Here is a 23,430-nt window from a genome sequence, read left to right as displayed (position 1 = left end):
CAGCCAGCAAACCACATTTCCAGACAGAAGAGAAGTCGCTGCTGCAGCCCTCCCATCCTCACCGACGGCTCCGGAGAGAAGTCGCACTCTGCGCACACCTTCTTCAATCACCAGCCTTCTTGGGAGAGTCCTGCACTCCCCAAGACCCACATCCCACGCATGGTCTCATATCCTGGGCCCCATCTAGACTGGGTCTTCCCAACTACATGGCTGACTCCTCATTGCATATGAAGGGCCTCTACTTAAATGACCCTCACCCAGTGGTCAGAGTTGTGCCATGGGTGTGGGTTCTGATACAGTTCTGGGACTTCTTAAAATGCCAAGACTCTTGTTGTCCATTCAGTGCTTCCCTGTAGCTGAAAAGCACCACCCTCTCTCTGAACAAAAGGCTATGGATAGAAAGCCCTCCCAACTTGAAGCCAATGAGGAAGCAGGTCTCCATCTACGTGGAGGCTAGTCCTGGCGATGGAGGTGACACATCTGCTCCAAAGGCCCAGAAGTCCCCACAGGAGTCCTGACTGAGCTGGAACACAAACCCGGGTAGAGCTAAGGAGGACAGTCATGACAGGTGGGCTTTGGTAAACTGCACGGCCTGAGAGAGCTAGAGGAGTGAGAGCTCAGAGAACTTCTTAGCGTCCTGAGATCATGAACTTGCTGCCATAGACAAGCCAAGCCCAGGTTCTGAAAGGCAAGAAAGATAGAGGCCAGGTGAGCACGAGGACAATGGGCGCAGGGATGTGAGTGAGGCAGAATGGTCAGCATGTTCCACTTGCTGGAGGGCAGGAGATGGTTCCCTCAGCCTCACGCTTACCACCACTTGGGTGTATTTCCAGGAGATTAAATACATAAGGCAGAAATGGCAGAAAAACATCTTGGAAAAAGTTTGGCTGAGTGAATTTTTGACCTGGAGAGAAAAGGAAAAGAAAGGCATGGTAACCCAGGGCGAACGGTGATGGGGAATTGGAAGACTCTGTGTCCGCTGCACCTGAACCCTGGCAGAAGAACAGAAAAGGAGGAACTATACAAAAACAAACAACAACAAAAAGAAACAAAAATAGAAAGAGACAAAGTATAAAAAAGAAGGAACCACAAACTATAGATGGGACAGGCAAGAGTACAACAGAACCCAAGTTGGGACTCAGGGTGGGACTCAGGGTGGGACTCACTGTGGGACGAGAAGAGAGAGAAAACTATCTACCTTCTTTCAGGGCTGTGTGTGAGGCAGGGAGAGCCGCCCAAGTGGATCCTAAAGGGGGACCCCAGCCAGCACTGCAACAGGGAAACAGAGGTGACTCATTCCTACGACATGAGGCTCAGGGTAGGGTAAGGTAAGGTGCTCAGAGATTCGCCGAGCTCAGTGGGCAAGGGTGCTGCAGGCTGGTTCTCTCAACCACAGGAGATTCACTCAGACACTTTACACATGATTTCTTTAATAAAATTAAACCTTAAGCTCTTAAGTTTAAATTTTAAAATCCATAATATGCAGAAACTCCTATAGCTGAAAGTGTGGTATGGAGGGCCTTGCTTCTTTCTTGGCTCCTTTAACTTCCCTTCACGTCCTGGCCCGTTGTTCTACATGCCTCTTCTTGCCAAGTACATAGATGTTGCCACTTTCTGTACCATAATGTTTCATTCAAGCCTCAGCTTTTTCTTGCTGGACAGGTGCCAGGGTAGCCACAGCCTGAAGCAGTGCACAGTGTCTCCAACACTCCCTCCAAAGAAAAACTTCAACACAGCCCCACCTTCCAGCAACCTGGAAGTAACCGACTGCCTGGAATTTGCTTTCTCTTGATGAGATTCTGAAGCCACAGGACAACTGCTGCCTTCTCAGTCCCCAAATCTGTGAAACAAGTGACTGAGCTTCTCCAGTGTCTTCTCTTCATCCTCATTGCCCCATTTTGTACTATTTTCCTTCCAAGCGCAGAAGTCTGAGTAATGGACAGATAATGTCACAAGGCACCCACTCAGGGTGATATTGAAGGAAAAATGTCAGCAGAGGAATGGCAGGGCCTCCCCAGACTGTCAGAAAAAGGCGGGCCACGGAGGCAGCATGCTGTTGGAGATGTGAGAAGGAAACATCTTGGAGATTAATGAGAACTGGAGAACTGGACCCAGGTTGATACTGGTTTATGAAATGAGAGAAGACCAAAGACTGCTACCTCTTCGTGGCCTCAGCACATGTAAGGGAAATGTAAGAGATCGTGATAGCAGTAAATTCCCAATTTTAGGTCATGTTTCCGTCCGTGAAATATGTCTGCCCAGCAGTCGGTCCCCTTTGTGTCACCTCCCCACCATAAAGAAGCTCGTCATGCACTGTACCTTAAGGGTAACAATTCCTCATGTGCAGGTTGCTTGTTCCCTGGCCAACAAGGGCCCCTGACCCCCAGGAGGATGCAAGACCTCTTGAATAAAAGGACCCTGAAGGAACCTGCTTCTGTTCCCAGAGGCCCAGGACTAATATGAGGAAACCTGGCCATAACTCATATCTCCGTCCCAGAATCGAGAGGCTAGATGAGGGCAGCTGGCAGCGAGTGTGTGGCCAACACAACAAGACAACACCGTCTGGGGCTTGGGGAGGCCAGTTCTGGTTTGGACCAGCAAGTCACATCCTCTGGGCAGTGACAGCCTCACATTCATTTTTCTGGTGTATTTGTTTTATTCAAAAGTGAATTAAAAACATTTTAAAATAGATGTTAGCATCTTTGGGGGATAACCAGAGGTACTGTCATAAAACTAGGACTGAAATGAACATCATTCCTCTAAAGCGACCACGTGAAAGCCTTCCCACTAAGCAATTAGACGGTGGTTAGAGCTGCAGGTTTCTCTGATGTAAGCCTGAGTCAGAGGTAAAGAGTCAGAAACAAGAAATATACAGACACAGAAAAACATGGAAGGAGAAAAGACAAATAAAAGATGACAGAAAATACAGATTTCATTGAAATCAAGATTAATACTCCAGCAATTAAAAGTTAAATTAGTATTTAATGTTCCATTAAGAAAGAAAAATGCTGCCAATAAAACTAAGATGTCGAAATGTAAAAAAAAAGTTTATCTTAGAACAGATGCAATATAATACATGGAGACTTTGAGGCCAAGGTCTCCCTGGGCAGTGAGCCACAGCTTCTTTCGACTTTAATGTACGCATGAGCCTCCTGTAAGCCCGTTTCTGTGCGGACTACAATTCTGCATGACCAGGGTGGGAGGCTGCGTTTCCAACAAACCCCCAGGCTGATGCTGCCATCTGTAAGCCCTGGACCTCAAAGGAGTAGCAAGGATGTGAGCATTTCAGCTCAGTGAAACTCATGGGTGACAACTGTTGCACACAAAAGCAGAACACAGTTTTCAAGGACTCAGAAAACTGTATGATATGCCAGACATGGTCTCAGCCCTTCACACATACTGACCCCATCCATCTCCATCATATTCTACTGTCACCTCCATTTACAAACAAAGACACAGAAGCACAGAAGTGCACACGTTTGGATCCCTGCCTGTCTGTGGAATACGGATCAGATCACCAAACTTCTCAGGCTAATGTCTTCATTTGTAATGGCAAAAATAGCATGGTTTTAAGATTGGATAATTGGAAAATATTTGACAATTCTGAGAAAGTAAAGTACTCTGTAAACTCTGAAACAATGCACTTCAATGCACAGGTGAAGTCACTGATGAACAAAGGATTCCAGGTGGTTCCTGGTGTCACGTCCTGATTCCTGTCACTCTGACGAGGCACACTAAACAGAAACCCCAACCGAACTAACCACCAACAGCCTCACTGTTAATACCTCTGTGTGATCTCTGGGGTCCACTATTAACTAGAAAAATTCCTCATAACACTTGGCATTCACATCTGCCAATAAAGCCTGAAGACAAAGTTCTGGAATCTCAAAGGGTCCCTCTGGGTCCCACAGACCATCCCTCCCTGATGAGAATCCAAGAATTGAGTGTCCGCAGCTCAGGGCCCAGGGAGCAGAGATCCAGACAAGCACTCCCATTGCTCAGAAGAATGAGTAAGACCTGAGCTCATCACTCTCCACAAAGTGTCACCCACAAGCACGTCCACCAGGCTGAGAACCTGCTCATGGCCCCATGACTCAAGCCTGCTCACCTCCACTTACCTGTCCACCATAGAGCAAGGATTTATGGGCAGTAAACGCTCAGCTATGGTCTGGGTGTTGAGTTCAACACTACTACCCAGCTTCCCTGATTGTGCTCATTAGCTTAAGAAGATCAGCATAAAGCCACACTCCTGGCCAACAGGATCCTGTCACCCAGTGACCCGATCTTGGGCTGCTGCCCTACAGCCAGACCTGTCCATCCGGCATTTCCAAGCCTGCAAGGGTGGCTCCACCCTGAATCTAAAGCCAAACTGGAAGGGAAGAAAACAGAGTAGGTATCTGTGAGACAACAACAGAACCACCTTCCACATTTCCTCAGATTCCTGGGTACCACCTTGCTTGTGGACAGTCCCTGCCCTTGCAGAGCTGTGTGGGGACGGACATGTTCACAGGTGGTGACAGGACAGTGTTTCACAGTCTAGGATGCAGTAAAGACAAGGTGTTTCGTACTCCCAGCACTTTCCCTTTCTGACCTAGAATTGAAACCTGTGGCTCGGCTCTCCTCTCAAGCCCCACAGGCCAGCACAGGAGGCTCTCTACCCTATCTACCTTAAAATTTCCCTTTCATGTTTGACTGCACGTATTAAAGTGTACCATCATGTTAGTAAGTGAACTTGAAAACAGGAAAACCACTGAGCAAGTCAATGAAACAAAAAGTTGCCTCTTCAAACAAAATTGATAAATGGATAGAAGTATACAAGGATACAAGGATAGAAGGCAGACACTGCCACCCACTTCAGGAATGACACCAGGGCTGTCACTACAGACCCTGCAGGTATGGAAAGCATAACGAGAAAGTTCCACCAACAACTTTATGCTCATAAATTCAACAACTCAGAAGAAATGGACCAATTTCTCAAAAACCACAAACCACCCAAACTCAACCAAGATGAAACAGACAACCTGAGTGATTCTAGAACCACTAAATAAGTAAAATTTGTAATTAAGAAAAGAACTCTCCAGACCCAAGTGCTTTCATAGAGAATTCTGCCAAGCAAAGAATTAACAGAAGAGGACAGAAAACTTCCCAACTCATTTTATACATTCTCACTTTAATATCTATGCAGTACTGCCTCGAATCAAAATAAAACAAAGATAGTAAAAGAAAGAAAGGAAACTACAGACCAGTATCTCTTCCAAACTTAGATGCAAAAAATTCTCAACATAAGCAACTGAATCCATCAGTTTCTAGAATGAACGACACACCTGGACCAGATGGGATCTATTCCAGCCATGCAAGGCTATTCAACATGAGAATGTCTGTCTAAATATCCTCTACACGAACAGAGTTAGCCCGTGGCAAAGCAGCTTCCTCTGTTCCTCTGACACCCATATTAGGATACCGCCAGTGCAGGCCATAGTTTCTCCCAGGCCCCTGCCTGTCCCACTCTAGCTCATAACCCGGTGTGGGTGTGGGGCTCCTGGAAATCCACCGTTGGGTTAGATTTGTGCAGAACTGTTTACACAGGCATTGGGGAACACTATTCCTTGATCCATTGCTGACCCAGCACCCGAAAGTCAGGGCAGAAGCACACAGGCTCCTGCCCATGCAAGACCCCTTAGAGCTCTGGAATCAAGTTACCCTGTACCATTGTTACCCAGTCTGGATAGCACACCAGCCCCGGCTGAGGTCAAGCGGAAAGGCTCTGTCAAATTTCAGTGTGTTCTGTGAATGCAGAAAGTAATGAACTACAGGTACCCATGAGTCCTTGAGTAGGGTGACTCTTGTTCATCTCAACTCACTCTCCTCACATACCCAGGCTGAGCCTAAGGAGCATCCACCCACACACAAAACCCATCTCAGGAAGAGTATGTCATGGAAAGAGAAACTCTGCAAGGTCTTTGGATCTTTTAAACTTAAAATACATAAAAGTCTTCAATTTTACTTGTAAGACTTCCCTAATTCTGCTTCTTTTTACACTAAAGCTGCCCTTAAGTGTTTTGAGATTAACTTGAACACCCTAAATCTAATTAAGTTTAACTGGCTCTGAAATTGTGGGCTTAAGGGGTGTCTCCCAAGCCTAGCCCCGGCTGGCCCACTGCACACGTACAGGTGTGCTCAGGCGAAGGGTGGCTCTGAGGAGGCAGTCTCACCTTTCTGAACTCTTAATACCAAAAGTGGAAACAGACCTCCAAGAAGCAAAGGTTTTGCTTCAAGAAATTCATGCAATAAAGTCAAGAATTAAACCAGCCCCATAAGAAGCAGAAATATTAATCTACTCTTCCCCGAAGGCATGAGGTGGGGGTGGTATCTCTACTGGGGCACAGGACCCAGAAGTGGCCACATGCTCAACAGGAGGCATCCTGCCCTAACGAAGACCCGTGGCTTCTCCGCCCTGGGAAGCAGCCACTTCAATAACAGGCGCACATCCAGTGTGCTAGTGGCCCTCTGGGTCTGGGAGGCCAAAACAGTGGCTGCCCCTAAGTGGTGATAGTAAAAGCAGGTACAATACTGTCAGCCCCACCCTCCTTCCATATTCCCACCCCTGAGCCCTAGCCCCTCCTGGAGAGACACCTCACTGTCACTGTAAGTCTTCCCAGCAGAGCTCAGGGATGCCCCGCAGCTCTTCCATTCCACCCTCATCCCACCCTGGACAGAGGGACCTTTGGTTTCTACATCTGCCTTCATTCTCATGGTCTGCAGATCAACTTTATTTTTTAATTTACTTATTTTTTTAATCCTCACCTGAAGAAATGTTTCCATTGATTTTTTTTTATAGAGAGGGAAAGGGAGAAAGAGAAACATCAATGTGAGAGAGAAACATCGGTTAGCTGCCTCCTGTACACACCCCGACTGAGGATTGAAACCACAACCTAGGCATGTGGCCTGACTGGGAATCAAACTAGCAACCTTTCAGTGCATGGAACAATGCTCCCCAACTGAGCCATGCGGCCAGGGCTCAACTTTATTTTCTTTAATTAATTATCTTCTAGACTTCCACCAAAGGCAATTTTCTTAGTTCTATTTGTGTTCTTTGTTACTCTCATTTTTGTGGTCTCTTCTCATTTTGCCACATTCACACTGAATGTGTGAAAAAATTGCCTTAAAACTACTCAGCACTTGGTTCCTACAGGGACTCCAGGCATGTGAACCCCACAGCAGCCAGTGTAGTGACACAAGTGGGAATCTCCTTTCTCAGAAGTTGTGTAGTCACTGAAAACCAGCAGACCACACTCTGTCTGCCACAAGCGCCGGAAGACAGCACAGTCTAAAGAAAGCTGGGCATAACGAGGCAATAAGAAGACCTTAGAAAGCAGCTAAATTCCATGACCACTCCACCTTCCCACCTCTTGAACCAGTGAAGGGGACAACAGAACCCTCTGTGGTTCTTCCCAGCTTGGGCTTCCAGACTGCAGCCAGTTTGACTTTGAGGTCAGAATAGAACCCTTCCTGTGTGACTCCCACCCAAGTTCCCTTGCCAGACTCTCCAAGTTTTCCCGTGAGGTGGCTCATATTTTTCAGACTGGAGAAAGCAAGGTTTAACTCAGGGGTTTTCTTTCTGTCTTCAGGGCACTAAGCTACATTACAAATAAAAGTAAAAATTACCTTAAAACCTCCCACAATGTTTCACCATAATACTGACTTTTTCTTATATCTATTATATTGTTCCCACACTCTAGATAAGTAAAAATATTTAAAATAGATCTCCAAGGGGATACTTTTAGTTCAGTGTTTCTTTCCAATACCCTACCACCAACTGATGTTTAAGACATTCTACAATCGCTAAGAAAGTCAAACTGCAAACTTAATGGTATAAACCCAAGCACTATCTTGCAGATGTAAAAGCGTTAAGTGGATTAAAATGGCGAGGACACAGAGTTATGTGGCAAATGCACCAGACAATGAGGTCAGATGAAGAACTTCACAGGGCTGAGACAGAATGCCAAACAGGGAGGCAGAATCCCACTGCACCCTGCACCGGGGAGCTGTAGAAGCGGTGTCCTTGTCCCTGTCACAGGCTGGGACCCGCAGGCATGCACAGGAGTCAGATGGGAGCAGTGGGCCCACTGGAGGTGGCCGTGCTGTCACCCCCTGAGCCCAAACCCAGCCCTGCACCATGTCCCCTACAAATGTGGCGGGGAGGGTGGACCATGAGTACAGCTGGCCATCAGTTTCCAGAAACAGCAGGAAGTACTGAGTGCTGACCTCCCACAGCCATGGCACCCTGGAAGTTGTTTGCGCTCTGCTTACACTCTCAGCCAGAAACCACCTCCGATTCTGCCCCGTGCTCATCCCCATTTCCACCTCTACTCACACTGGGCAGGCCTTTGCCCTCCATTCAGACCACCCCGACCTGGGCCTGCCGCTCATCCCCACCCCCACCCTGTACTCATCTCTGCTTCTGCCACCCCTCAGAGAGCCTCTGCAAGTGTCCTCCCTGGCCAGCATGGCCTGCACACCTGCACCAGCCTCCAGGCCTCACTGATGACCGCATATTGCAGACGATTCAGGACAAAGCCATCGACCTCCTTCAGGACCCTGATCGGGGACTGTCCGATCTTCTGCATCAGGGCGTAGGTTCTATCCACTGTTGCAGGAGCTGTCTCTGGGTGCGGGACCAGCTCCACCAGCGGGATGTAATACGGAGGATTCACCTTATGAGACAGGGAAGGAGAGACAGTCAATGGAGCTCCGAAGTGTGGGCATCATTCTGCTGACCCGGCTCACCTACATCATATGGTCAACTAAGCAGACTCCTTTCTGGAAAGGCCCCTTGGATTCAGCAAACTTGAGAAACACAGTAGTTCACAATGGAGAGAGGGAAAAAAAAGGAACTCCAGCACCGGGCTGCCTGGTTTTGTTTAAAGAATCATGACCTCATAGGAGCTGAAATTTGGAAGTTCAGATCACCATCCTACCCATTGCAGACATTCCCAAACTCCTGACCTCCAGGGGCTTTCAATGCTGCTAGCTGTGTAGAGAATCCACACCAACCCCAGCCACCCCTGCTGAGCCATGTCTTTCCAGGACAGTCTCCGCAGGTCCTGCAATTCTACTGTGCCCACTAGAAACGACTGACAGCATTTTCCCAAAACTTGGCATTTCCTTAATTTTCCCATGTTGAGTCTTAAACATCAGCCTCCCCAGTTGAACCTCACCTATGGATTGCGCAGCCCCAGAACCCATCCATGGTGTTGACCTGGGTTTGTGGTCTAGGGCAGGAGAGCCTGTCCTTGTGAGCAGGTCCTGACAGAAATGCATGCCTAGCCCCGCACTGAAACACTTGGCTTTGGTTTCCTTCCTTCCTTTCCTTTCCTTTCCTTTTCTTTCCTTTCCTCCCTCCCTCTCCCTCTCTCTCTCTTATTTAAGTATATTTTATTGATTATGCCATTACAGTTGTCCCGTTTTTTCTCTCCTTTATTCCCCTCTGCCCTGCACCCTCCTCCCACCCGCATTTCCCCCACCCCCCTGCCTTAGTTAATGTCCACAGGTCATACATATAAATTCTTTGGTTTCTCCATTTCCTATACTACTCTTTAGTACCTACCATGTATGCTTCTTATTCCCTCTACCCTTTCCCCCATTCACCCTTCCCCCATTCTCTCCCCACTGAAAACCCTCCCTGTGATCTCCATTTCTGTGATTCTGTTCCTGTTCTAGTTGTTTGTTTAGGCTTTCTTTGTGTGTTTGTTTTAGGTTCAGTTGTGAGTGCTGTCATTTTACTGTTCATAGTTTTGGTCATCTTCTTTTTCTTAGATAAGTCTCTCTAACATTTTATATAATAAGGGCTTGGTGATGATGAACTCCTTTAACTTGACCTTATCTGGAAAGCCCTTCCATTCTAAATAAAAGTTTTGCTGGATAGAGCAATCTTGGATGTAGGTCCTTGACTTTCGTGTCTTGGAATACTTATTTCCAGTTCCTTCTTGCCTGTAAGGTTTCTTTTGAGAAATTCACGGATAGTCTTATGGAAACTCCCTTGTAGGTAACCCTCTCCTTTTCTCTTGCTGCTTTTAAGATTCTTTCCTCATCTTTGATCTTGGGTAATGTAATGATGATGTGCCTTGGTGTGTGCTTCCTTGGGCTCAACTTCTTTGGGACTCCCTGAACTTCTTGGACTTCCTGGAAGTCTATTTCCTTTGCCAGATTAGGAAAGTTCTCCTGCATTATGTTTTCAAATAAGTTTTCAATCTCTTGTTCTTCCTCTTCTCCTTCTGGCAACCCTATGATTAGGATGTTGGAACATTTATAGTTGTCCTGGAGTTTCCTAAGCTTTTCATTTTTAAAAAATTCTTGTTTCTTCATTCTGTTCTGGTTGAATGTTTATTTTTTCTTTCTGTTCCAAATCATTAATTTGTGTCCTGGTTTCCTACCCTTTATTGTTGGTTCCCCGTATATCTTTCTTTATTTCACTTTTTATAGCCTTCACTTTTGCCTCTATTCTGTGACCATACTCAACCATTTCTGTGAGCATCCTGATTACCAGTGTTTTGAACTATGCATCAGACAGGTTGTCTAGCTCCTCGTCACTTAGTTCTTTTTCTGGAGTTTGGATTTCTTCTTTCATTTTGGCTATATTTCTTTGTCTTGGCATACCATTCTGAATGAATGTTTCTTCTTTAGCTCCTTGGTTGTCAGACTTCCATATAGTTCTATTTTTTGGCAGTTCTGGTTGTTTTTTATTTTTAAATTTGTTGTTGTCCTTCTTTTGGTTGTGTGAGGAAGCAAAGCATATCTACCCAGGCCTCCGTCTTGGCTGGAAGTCTGGCTTTGGTTTTCTTGGTTAACTTTGAAGATTACCAGAGAATTATCAAATGTCTACACACAGTATCACTTAATACAACCCGACTAGCCTAATGCACTGCAGTAAACTGTTTCCCAAGTATTGCTTGTAGGTTTTTTCCCTCTATACATTGGTGAAAATTAGTAGAACCTCACATTACCAAATAACTACAAGAAGCTTCCATTTAAAAATGACACAACAGAAAAGAAAAATAAAATATATTTCTCCTAGAACACTGCCTAGAAGAGGTGGATGGTCCACACACAGCTATACTTCAAAGGCTCCTGCTCTTACCCTGTCCTGGTCACACTCCCTTAGCTCTCTTAAAAAGTGAGAGGCTGACTTCCTCTAAGATGGAGGCGTAGGTGGAAACACTGTGCCTCCTCTCACAACCAAGTTTAAAGTCAACAAAGTTTCAGTAACAAAAACGCAGCCAAAACACAGAAAATTGAACTACACAGAAGTCCGACAACAAGGAACCTTTCAGCCAGGACCGGTAAGAGGGGCGGAGTAAGCAGCAGAACGGGGTAGTGCAGGAAAGATCTCCGGCCAGGCACACAGGCAACCATGGGCAGATCCCAGGTGTGGGGTAGCAACAGGCAGACCCAGTGAGGGTGCAAGGCAGCAGACTGACCGCGGTCACACATGGGCATGCAGATAAACCAGCAAAGGAGCGAGCAGTGAGACAGACCGCGCAGACCCCAGCGGCGGTAAGCAGCAGAGGGGACCACCATTGCCCCTTCTGACCCCACCCCCACGTACAGCGTCACAACCCAGCAACTGAGTTGCCCCACCCTGGTGAACACCTAGGGTTCTGCCCTTCATACTTAACAGGCTCGAACAGACCAAAATATGGCTCAAGAAGAACTCAAAGCCCCAGACCCTATAATTCTAAGCGACCAAGAAATAGCTAAGCTTTCAGAGGCACAGTTCAAAACACTGGTGATCAGGATGCTCACAGAACTGGTTGATTTTAGTCACAAATTAGAGAAACATATGAAGGCTAAACTAATCGAAATGAAGGGAAATGCACAGGAAACCAATAGTGATGGAAAGGAAACTGGGACTCAAATCAATGGAGTAGATGCTTAGGAACCTCCAGGACATCTTTAAACGCTCCAACATCCAAATTATAGGGGTACCAGAAGGGGAAGAGGAACAGCCACAAGTGGAAAACTTATTTGAACTAATAATAAAGGAGAACTTCCCCAGTCTGGCAAAGGAAATAGACTTCCAGGAAGTCCAGGAAGCTCAGAGAGTCCCAAAGAAGACAGACCCAAGGAGGAACACACCAAGGCATATCAGAATTACATTAGCCAAGATGAAAATGAAGGACAGAATCCTAGAAGCAGCAAGAGATAAGGGGACAGTCACCTACAAAGGAGTTCCCATTAGACTGTCAGCGGATTTCTCAAAAGAGACCTTACAGGCAAGAAGGGGCTGGAAAGAAGTATTCCAAGTCATGAAATCCAAAAACCTACAACCAAGATTGCTCTATCCAGCAAAGCTTTCATTTAGAATAGAAGGGCAGATAAAGTGCTTCTCAGATAAGATCAAATTCAAGGAGTTCATCATCACCAAGCCCTTATTATATGAAATGTTAAAGGGACTTATCTAAGAAAAAGAAGATAAAAATAGGAACAGTGAAAGGACAGCAAACTCACAGTTATTAACAACCACACCTAAAACAAAAGCAAACTAAGAAGACAGCTAGATCAGGAGCGAAACCATAGAAATGGAGATCACAGGGAGGGTTAGCAACAGGGGATTAGGAAGAGAAGGGGAAGAAGGTACAGAAAATAAGTAGCTATAGGTACAAAATAGACAGGGGGAGGGTAAGAACAGTAGGGTAAATATAGAATCTAAAGAACTTGAGACACGTGAACATAAACTAAAGGGGAAGAATGGTGGGGGAGGAGGTGTGCAGGGTGAAGGGGAATGAAAGGGGGAATTAGAACAACTGTAATGGCATAATCAATAAAATATATTTTTAAAAAAGTGAGAGGCCCTGGCTAGGTAGCTCAGTTGTTAAGAGGGTCATCCCAAAATGCAAGGCTGTGGGTTGATCCCCAGTCAGAGCACATACAAGAATCAACTGATGAATGCATAACTAAGTGGACCAACAAATCGATGTCTTTCTTCTTCTCTCTCTCTCAAATCAATCAATATATAAAAAGAAAGTGAGAGAGAATGGCACCTGTTTTCAAATAAATTAAATCAATGCCTCACTTGAGTCACTTGTCTCCTGTCTTAATCACTGAACTCTTACAAAAGACGTTTCGCCTCTGGCCTTTTTAAAGATTGGAATTATAAGAACTGGAAGCATGTCCGTGTCAGATGAACTTTATGTCACTGTACAGCAGGGATGCTGGGCTCAGGATCTCTTCAGTGTTGTAAGTTTCATATAGCAAAACACAGATGGAGACAAACAGGTAAAACACATTTTTACATAACCTTTCTGGATTCCCGTCTTCTTCCTCCTTGCAGGCTCTATGCCTGCCCACACTCTCTCTGAGTAATGGTGCTCCAGGTTGCACCCTTGGCCTCCTAAGAGGGCTTGTCAGGACATCAGCGCCACCACCCAGATGCTGGGACCTCACACAGAGCGTACCTCCCACTCTAGGCCCACATTTACAATTGTGTACTGGACTCTTTCCCTTGGACATCTCACAACCTGTCATAAATTAAACTCATACTTCTCCACCCCAAAACGTTCCTCTTCTTAGTTCCTTGTCTTAATAAGAACACCCAGCTTAGAAGCACCCATGAGAAGAACACCCATGAGAAGGATCCTTGATCCTTGCCTCTCCCTCACCTCACCCACTTCCAATCAGTTACAAAAGTCTTCTGAATTATATTTACATCCTCAAAAAATCATTCTTTCTGCTATATTCCTGGCTCAGGCCATCACTTCCAACTTGAGTCCTAGCAGTCTCCTCTCCTCACTGGACTACCGGCAGGCTCACCCTGCCTGCCCCTGGCAAGGTGACCCTTTGCAAGGTGGAGCTATCAAATCCATAGGAATAGAAAGGCGGATGGTGGTTGCTGAGGGCTTTGGAAGGAAAATTGGGAGTTGTTTAATGGTGACAGAGTTTCAGTTTTATAAGATGAAATGAGTTCTCAAGATGGATGGTGGTGATGGTTGCACGGCAGAGTGAGTGTGCTTAATGCCACTGAACCGAACACTTAAAATGGTTCAGATGGTAAATGCTGTGTTATGTGTGTTTTATCACAATGAACATTTTTTGTAATTAAAAGGATGACCCTGATCATACCACCTCCAGCACAGAGGCCTGCAGCGATTTCCCAGCACCCACTGTAAGAGCCACAGCTACGGGGTTTGGCCCTTTGCTGTGTCCCCAGGCTCCAGCTGACAGGATGCTGGGAAAGGACCGCCTAAGGCCTGAGATCATTCTTGCCACAGCACCTCCCCCTGTGACAGGAAATTAATCCCTATTCCAGGCTTAGCGAAGGATCCTGACTATCATGACAGGTGCCCCTTAAATTTAATGGGCATAGATAAGAGAAAGAAAGAAGAGAGAAAACCAATGTAAGTGATTCCACTAAAAAGGAAAGAATGGCTACTTTCTGAAATGTTCTTCCCCTTCTGACAGGGATGCAGGGCAGGCTTCCCGCTGTCAGTCTACAAGAAAGACAGAGCAATAGGCCCCCAAGAAATGAGGAAAACAGTCCTGACTGGGTGGCTCAGTTGGTTGGAACATCATCTCGTACACCAAAATGTTGTGGGTTCGGTCCCCAGTCAGGCTGAGTATAGGAGGAAGCTGATCAATGTTTCTCCTTTCCTCTCTCTCAATAAACACGTCCTCGAGTGAATATTTTTTAAAATTTAAAAAAAAGAAATGGGGAAAACAAAGGAGAAAAGAAGGTGATGTCTTTAAAGGTTAACCACAATGGTCCCTGGGCTGAGCCCTGTTGGAGGCACAAGAGGGGACTGTCTGAGGGCTCAGGTTGAGCTGGGCGGCACAGGGGCCCTTCTCCATTCACCCTGTGAAAAGCCTTGCCAGACTCTGGAACCAAGCCGGAGGCATGTGATCGGGCGATAGCACAGCCCAGACACAGAGGGCTGTTTATTCTCTCTGCAGCCAGTTAAAGAAGCTAACCTCACAGAAGAAAGGCAGGCTGTCCCTTCTCCAGAAGGTCCACTCACAGCCCCATGGTGGGGGCACTACCATCTAGGTGAATTCCTCCTCCTCTTACAACATGGGTGCAAAACCGAAGGGGTTCTTGCTTATACGTAGTTCAGAGGAATCTGTCTCTCAGTACTTTGATAATTTACATAGTGAAGTCCTTTCATCAGTGACAACCACCTACCTTCTGAACTTGCCCTACACAAAGTGGAAACATAAAGGCAGCCCCTTTGGCCAGGAAGCTGGAAATCTGGGACAGGCAGTGCTGTGCAATGTGTGGGACATACAGACACGTGCACTGTCCACGGGCAGCAACTCCGGAGTGGAGTGTTCCAGTGACCACCACATGAGGACAAATAGGCTCAGCATGCGAAGGGCGAGCGCAGCAGAGAAGGCACATGCACGCGGGGAGTGCGGGGTGGGGGCACCCTGGCGCCTGCGCAGGCTGTCCCGACTAAGTCCCAGCAGCGGTCCAGCTCTAGCTAGACTGGTGCCGAGGTCAGCGCTGGGCCTTTGGAAGCTGCTCCCACTCAGGGCCATAATCCCCGTGGGCCCACACGCGTCCTTCCAAGGCAGCAGCAGGGCAGCACTGAGAGCACTGGGTGCACTCATGGGGCCCCATAAGCCCCATGGGGCCGTCACATCCCCAGCTGGAAGAGGGAATGAAAAAGGGAAAACCTTTGTAAAGTATGGCTAAAACCCTCAGTGCAAACATGAGCTGTTTTTGTGGAATCTGGTATAGATCCTAAGCACCAAGAGACTGTACCATATCCGACCTTCAGACAGTCACTAGCAAATACTGCCCCACTGCCATATAGCCATCCGAAAGCCTCCTCACTTCTGCAGGGAGACAGGCAGATATGGAAAGGAAGCATAAAAACACCAGATAGCAAGAATGTTGGGACCTGGAGAGTGGCTGTATCATCGTCCCTCTGTGCTTCTCACTTTCCCCCCTCTACATCCCATTTTCAACTACTTCAGAGTGGAGAGAGCGTGACCCCCCACCAGTGCTGAGATGCCCACCAGAAAGGTGCCCCAAAACACATGTGTGATGTCGAAACTCGCTGGCAGGTGGCCCTTCTGCGGAAGGGTGGAGGCAGCAGCCTTTCAGGGCACGAACAAGCTTCCTCTTCCTTTACCCCGTTAGCCCTCCGTGCAGAGGAGTGACAGAGCGGCGAGCTGAAGGCAGCGGCCTGTAAGCCGACACTCGGAGCCACCTCTGTCTGGCCAGTAGAGCTGAACAGAAAACGCTGTAGCTCCTCAAAGGTCACCAGTGGTTCTGGGTTCTGTAGGTACTGCCAGGCTAGCTAAGACTGAATTGTCCAAGATGCTTTTTGTCCTTTACAGAGCTCAGTGGAATGATCAAAAGGTGAGTGACACAAGCATAGAAGAAAAAAGGGATAAAATTCTGAAGAAGGTCAACCTGGGTGATTTGATTTGTTTTAGTGGCGTCAGTTTCAGTTTAAAATAATTTATAAAAGTAACAGAGGTTAGTTTTTACAATGAAGTCTGGACTGACTTTGACTGTGCTGTTTGTCTTTGATTAAATAAGTAAAACCAAGCAATATTGGAATGGTATGAAGGAGAGAAATGCCATTCGTATTCAATAGCTACTGACTGAGAAACTGGTCAGAGGTGACGTGCTGCTGGGAAAGAAGAAAGTAAGGCACGAGCTCGCCCCCTGGAAGTTTAAAATTGAACAGGTTTGGTAAAGTCTCTTTTAAATTATTTTTTATTTAAGTGTAGTTGGTATCCAATCTCATATTGGTTATACTACTTTCGTGTGTACAATATAGTGATTCAACACTTTTACACCTTACCATGTTATCACCCCACTAATTCAGGTAACTATCTGCCACCATGTAAACTGATCACAATATTAGGGCTATTTTCCCCCTCACCTTGTTCACCCACCCCCCACTCTCCCCCTGTGACAACCATCGCTTTGGTCTCTTCTTCTTTGAGTCTGTTTTTTTTTTGTTCATTTGTTTTAAAATCATATGGTATTTGTCTTTCTCTGTCAGACATATTTCACTTAGCATAACACCCTCTAGGTTCATCCATGCTGTCGCAAATGAACTCAATTTTTATAGTTGAATAATTTTTCATTGTGTAAGTGTAACATATCTTCTTTACCCACTCAACTACTGATGGGCACTTATGTTGCTTCTATATCTTGGCTATCGTATATAATGTTACAATGAACACAATGGTGCATATACCTTTTCAAATTAGTGGTTTGGATTTCTTTGGGTAAATACCTTAAAGTGGGATTGCTGGATCATTATGTTAGATCTATTTGTAATTTGTTGAGGTATCTCCACGCTGCTTTCCCCAGTGGCTGCTCCAGTCTGCACTGCCGCCAACAGTGCACAAGGGCTCCCCTTTCTCCACAGCCTCGCTGGCACTTGTTGTTTGTTGCTTTATTGATGATGGCCATTCTGACAGGAGTGAGGTGATATCTCATCCTGGTTTTAATTTGCATCTCTCTGATGATTGGTGACATTGAATAAGCCTTGTCAAAGGATTTAGGAGATATTTTCTGAACAATTTGATTTAGTTGTTTTTCTAAACTGTCTCAGAAGTGAAAACACTGGTTAAACATAACAAACTTTCAAGTAAGATCCTTGAACTTCAGTGAAGCAATTGAGTAACAATGTAGTAAGTGGTTTCTGGTTTTCAAGGGGTTTTATGGACATACAATTGTCCCAGAAGCAAAGACTGGACACGGTCTTTAGGTCCTGTTGGTGCTAATTCACCTGTATTTAATGATAAGTAAATGTGACTGGTTTTATTTTATGTTCTATGGGTCTCCTTATTTCATAATCACTCTTCACACTTTCCATTATACTTCTGTAAAAGGACATCTAGACATCCTGAACCACACAGTCCTGTAAGTGGTGTCCAAGCTGTCCCTCCTTGCAACATATAAAATCTAGCCTGCATCTGTGACTCACTCTTTTCATTTACCCCCTTGAGCCAGTCTGGGACTTCCTGACTCTAAATTACTCTTGCTCAAAAATAATTTCCCCATTCTCAACTCCATGGGCCCCAGCCTCAGGGGTCAATCATGCATGGAATGCTGTCCCAGGCTCTGTGAAGTGGCTACCTTTCTCTGAGCCACCTGCAGGCTACCCTCCAAAGGCAGCGTCTACACCATATCACCACACAGCTCTATACCTGAGCCAGTCCCTGTTCCTCAGAGCAACTCTGTTTCTCCACAACCCAACTCTTCCCAAGACTGACAGGTGTGAGGTGATATCCAGAGGGAATATCACAGGTACGTACGCTTCCCAGGTATATATGCTCTTCCAGTCCAGCTGATCCCCCTCACAATTCACCACAGCCCATACTTGTTCTTGGCCTAGGGTCTTTCTTACCCTCTTTCCCAGACTCAAGCATTCTTCCCTCTCATAGGCCCAACCAGACAATACATGGTCTGCCCAGCGTCTTGGTGTAGCCTCTCCCAAGCTTTAACCTCCAAGGACCTGAAGTCGCTGAACTACACTTCCTATACTATCATACTTCTGATGACTTGAACTGAGCTAGCTTTTCTGTCCTAACAAATCATCCGGGTTCACCAAGGTCATATTGAGGTTACAGTTGGGACTCAAACATCCATCAGGTGATCCAGGACTCCCCTTTTTGATTGCTCACACTAACACATTAATCTCAAGATGTATGGAGTGCTTGCACGGCAACTTCAACTCATTACCTAATACGCCTCATAATGCAGGCCTGGATAATAAGCTTGTCCAGGTAACCACAACAATGGGATGGTACCAACAAGAAGGAGGGGTTCTTGCTGAACCAAAATCTGAGAAGTGAGACTCAGAATCTGTGTTTCAGCAAAACTCATCCTACACAGTAAAACACACAGTACAGGTGACAGGTCTATAAAATGCTACACAGTGTACACATTACTATAATGTGGAGTTTTTCTGTGGTAAGGGAATTATTAGTTCAGTATTTCTGCTCCTTGGTTGAACAGTAAAGTACTTGAACGGTAAAGTACTGTTGCCCAACAGTCTCTAAGGATTGTTCGTTCTGCCCCACTATGCATTAGGTATGCAGATATAATACAAAATACTTTTGGATAAAGTTCTTTTTAAAAGTGTTGATATTGTAAAGCTCCCTATATCAAAAACCATTAAATTGTACAATTTGAATTCTGTGGTATATGAATTGTATCTCAACAAAACAGTTAAAAAATACTAGTGGGTTAAACAAAATGCACTGCTCCCCCAAACCAGAGTAAGACATGCTCAATCTCCAGGTGTAACATACTCACAGGATGAGCCACGAGGCACTGCTTCACGTGCACCAGCCCTGCAAACAGCCTGGAAGGCAAGAGGCATGAGGTGGAGCTGCTGAGGATCACGTCGTCACCAATGATTCCATCTAACTGAGCAAAAATCTTCTTCTTCAGTTCCAGGTCTTCTGGAACACATTCCTGACAAGGACATGCACAGATCACTACTCATGGCCACTGCACTCAGGCCCCCAGCAACGCATCTCAAGTTCTAGTCATTCCAAAACTGAACCAATTAAAAACACTACAAGCAACTTTTAAGAGAAAAACAAAAAGCTACCCCCAAATATGATAAATTTTCATAACTTTGGAAACTGGGTGATGCCTATAAGGAGCTGTATTCTCTAGTTCTGTGACCTAGCAATTCCGTATCTTGGTATTTATCCAAAGAAATACCGAACACTAATTTAAAAAGATAGATGTACCCAATGTTTGCTGCAGCATTATTTATGATAGCCAAGATATGGAAACAACCTAGGTATCCATCAATAAATGATAAAGAAGATGTGGTACATACATACCATGGAATATCATGCAATAATAAAAAAGAATGAAATCTTGCCATTTCTGAAAACACGGATGGACACAGAGGGTATTAAGTGGAAGCAATCAGACAGAAAAACAATTACCATGATTTCACTTACATGCAGAATCTAATCATGAAAAGAATTAAATAAGCAAAACAAAAACAGACTCATATATACAGAGGATAGATTGAGAGTTGCCAGATGGCAGAGCTGCTGGGTGGATGGATGAAAAAGGTGAAGGGATTAAGAAGCATAATTTGATAGTTACAAAACAGTCACGAAGACAAAGTATAGCATAGGGAATACAGTCAATCATATTGTAATAACTATGTATGGTGTCAGGTAAAGCTAAGAGTATTGAGGGGACCACTTCACAAGTCATATAAGTACGTAATCACTATGTTGTACACCTGAAACTTATATAATATGGCATGTCAACTGAAATTGAAAAGTAAATTTAAAAAAATAAAAATTCTCATCATAAAAAGTCCTTCAACTATTCAGGGAGGGTGAGTCTGCAAACAGAACACACTTGGCACCTCAGGCAAAGTGCCATGAACGTCAGTGGTGTCATCAGCACATTTTCCCCATCTGTCATCTTCATAAAATGAACAAATGTGTTACATCTATAATTCCCCAAATGCTTCTTGAGCACCTATACCTCATTGGAAATCCTTTGGATAAAATCTTTAACTAAAGAGCTAAAATTACTTGAATAGGGGTTAGGAAAGAGGATAGAGACAAATTCGGATTAAATGTTGCAGATAACAATCATGCTGAAGTTCTCGTCATGCGCAAAGCTGGGGTGGGAGTGAGATGACACTGCCAAACAGCCGGTGCCAGCCCCCCATGGGCCCATCCCTGGGATCAGGACACCCGCAGTGGAGCCCTTCCTCAGAGGCAAGCAGCACAGAAGAGGGGTGCTCGCTGCTCCAACCCTACAATTACTAGAGGCATCTTTCTCCGCCCGCCACCAATAGCTCTGGGCAATCACACCAGGGGCCTCTCCATCCAAGGTGGTCCCCACTCACCTGGGGGGAACAGGCCCAGCAGGGGGACATGACTATTCCCAGCACTCCCTGGTGAATTGAGGATCATAGTTCTCAGTATGGCTCATGACAATCAGCACCAGAATCAACAGTGTTTGTTAAAATGCACATTCTCAGCACCCCCTTCCTGCGCCCCCCACCAGACCTACTACTGAATCAGAATCTCTGGGGGTGGGGCCCAGGCATCTGCATTTTTATCAAACATTCTGACAATTTTTGTTCCTAATAAAGTTTGAGAGCCACTGTTCTGAGGTGTGGGTCCAAAGTGTGGGGTGCTACCAAATATATCCTCAGGACTCTGTCCTCTCTCCTCCCGCATGCAGGGACTAACCAAGTGTGCCCTGGTTAGTGTGTTAGCACTGTGGTAGTAGTAAATAGCATAACCACTAGCAAATAACCAGAAGTGTGCAAGAGTGGAAGTGAAATACTGAAGTACTACTAGGAATTGTATCAAAACCTCCCGTAAGCCCCAGCTGGTGTAGCTCAATGGATTAAGCACGGGCCTGTGAACCAACAGGTCACCACTTCAATTCCCAGTAGGGGCATATACTTGGGTTGCAGGCCAGGTCCCCCAGTAGGGGGCACGCGAGAGGCAACCACACACTGATGTTCCTTTCCCTTTCTTTCTCTTTCCCTTCCCCTCTGTCCAAAAATAAATAAATAAAATCTTCAAAAAAATAAGAAATTGATTTTTTAAAAAAACCTCCCTCAAAAAGAAAATATTTTTAGGCCTGATTTAATAATATGTAACAGTTAATAATAATATCTAATGTTTTTAAAATCAGCTGTGTAAATATTATGACATGAATTCCATTTCTATATCATCTACCAGATTTTAAAATTTAACTTGAAGGGTAGGGCATCAATATTGTGTTTGTTTATACTTTTAAAAATATAATCAAAGCATGTGAAATTTTATTAAGAACAAAAGGTCATACCAGCACCACATCTGAAAGACAGTGAAAATGTAGTCATTTAAGAACTGTAAAGCACATTGTGTTACATCCTCTTATCAAAAGGGAAAAAAGGCTACAGTAGCTGGCTGGTTGTATTGAGTAATTCCTGGATCAGTTAAGTGTGCAAGCTGGGTTAAGTTTAAATGGAGCCTTGTAGTAAAGCCAGAGACTACGAATGATGCAGATACTGTGTAAGCTAATAAAAGGGCCCTTTGTAAATGGCTCTATTGTGAACCATCATGCAGCTTCTCCCCTGAAACTCTATGCCTTTCTTCAGATTGTTTGATTATCAAAGAGGCAAGAAAACTTGAACCAGAAGAAACCTAAACCTGCTTCAGTGAGTTATGTAAGGCGTTTTTTTTTAATAGCACATTGGCTTAAAGTTCTGTTGTTGTATTTAATAGTAACCCAATTGTGGTCAATTTGCTGAGCCAGGGTTATGATGCCTCCCTCATCCTTGTCAAGTTCATTTCCACTCTTCATTGGGGAGCTGACCCCCTTTGTCTGAGAACGGGAGTCTGACACACTGGTAATCAAGACCAACATCACTTGCAGTGATTATAAGCTAAGGGAGGCTACAGGCATTCTCTCTGTCCTGAGGGGGCAAGGAGGAAAGGCAGGGGGAATATCAAACGTGGTGGCTGACAGCCTAGCAGCAAAGCAGCCTCGCTCTGTATAAACCACAGCAACGCAACCAGTGTGAACACCCCACCCAACCCCCACCCATTCTCGACTCAATAGCGTCTTTCAGGGTCCTTTCTAGAGAAACCACCAAATGCAAAGTATTAGCAAAAGCTCTGTAACTTTGGAAGGCAATTAGCTAGACTTTGCTTAATTAAACTCTGACAGCACTTTCAAAGCAATGACTTTTTTGTTTTGTTTGTTTTGAGGTGGGAAGGAGATGATATGCTCACACAAAACTCCTCTGGTGGCATGCTCCAATTTTGACAAACAACACAAAACCAAACTTTGGGGATCATGAAAAGATGGTGTAACTTCTCAAATATCACATCAATTGGAGCTCACTCATGCCAGGCAGCATCAGATGGTTAAAAGGCAGGGCTGAGTTTAAACATTCTTTTTTCCCCTTCCCATATTGAAAGGAAAAAATTGAATGATGGTATTATAGGTACTTACTCATATTTTAAAAAGTAAATCATTTATAAATGTCCTGTTTTATTATCACTGAAGCTTACCTGTGACAGCACTCAGCTCACTGGGGCTGTTTCAGGAAAGCAGCAGGGAGGAGCAGCCAGCCCTGCTCACTCCCAGAGAGGAAGCGCTGGGTAAGAACTCATGTCTGAGCTTCACCCACTTGCTGTGCAACAACATACATTTTCCAAAATAAATATTTTGATGGGGAAAATGAAATTTTATTGATTTTCTAAAAATCAACTCAGGCATTTAGATATGCATCCTCTTGCTAGAAAATCTACATTCACTATTGCAAAATATCTGGAAGAAATCTTCAGTGTGCTTTCCAGAAAGAAAGAAAAACTAAATTAGAAGACTTTAGTACCAAAGATATTCTCCATGCAAAGAAGTCTATTAGACGATTGCAGGGAGAAAGACATGGCCAGAAAATAAAACCTGAG

At 45.1% G+C, this 23,430-nt stretch overlaps 1 protein-coding gene across 1 annotated transcript in view; it reads right to left on the bottom strand.

The window, feature by feature from the left end:
* Window positions 1-23,430, bottom strand: part of CRYL1 (crystallin lambda 1) — a 132,320-nt gene that overhangs the window by 15,173 nt on the left and 93,717 nt on the right. The window contains exons 4-5 of the mRNA XM_037037267.1: window positions 19,283-19,444; window positions 8,520-8,714 (exon numbers count right to left, since the gene is read on the bottom strand). Of these exons, the coding sequence (XP_036893162.1) occupies window positions 8,520-8,714; window positions 19,283-19,444 (357 nt within the window). The remainder of the gene's footprint in view (window positions 1-8,519; window positions 8,715-19,282; window positions 19,445-23,430) is intronic.

The sequence above is a fragment of the Sturnira hondurensis genome, unplaced genomic scaffold, assembly GCF_014824575.4.
Source record: "Sturnira hondurensis isolate 20B ecotype Veracruz unplaced genomic scaffold, ASM1482457v3 Scaffold0022910, whole genome shotgun sequence".
NCBI lineage: Eukaryota > Metazoa > Chordata > Mammalia > Chiroptera > Phyllostomidae > Sturnira > Sturnira hondurensis.
Note: the sequence above shows the minus strand (reverse complement) of the source record. Positions and strands in the feature narration are given on the sequence as shown.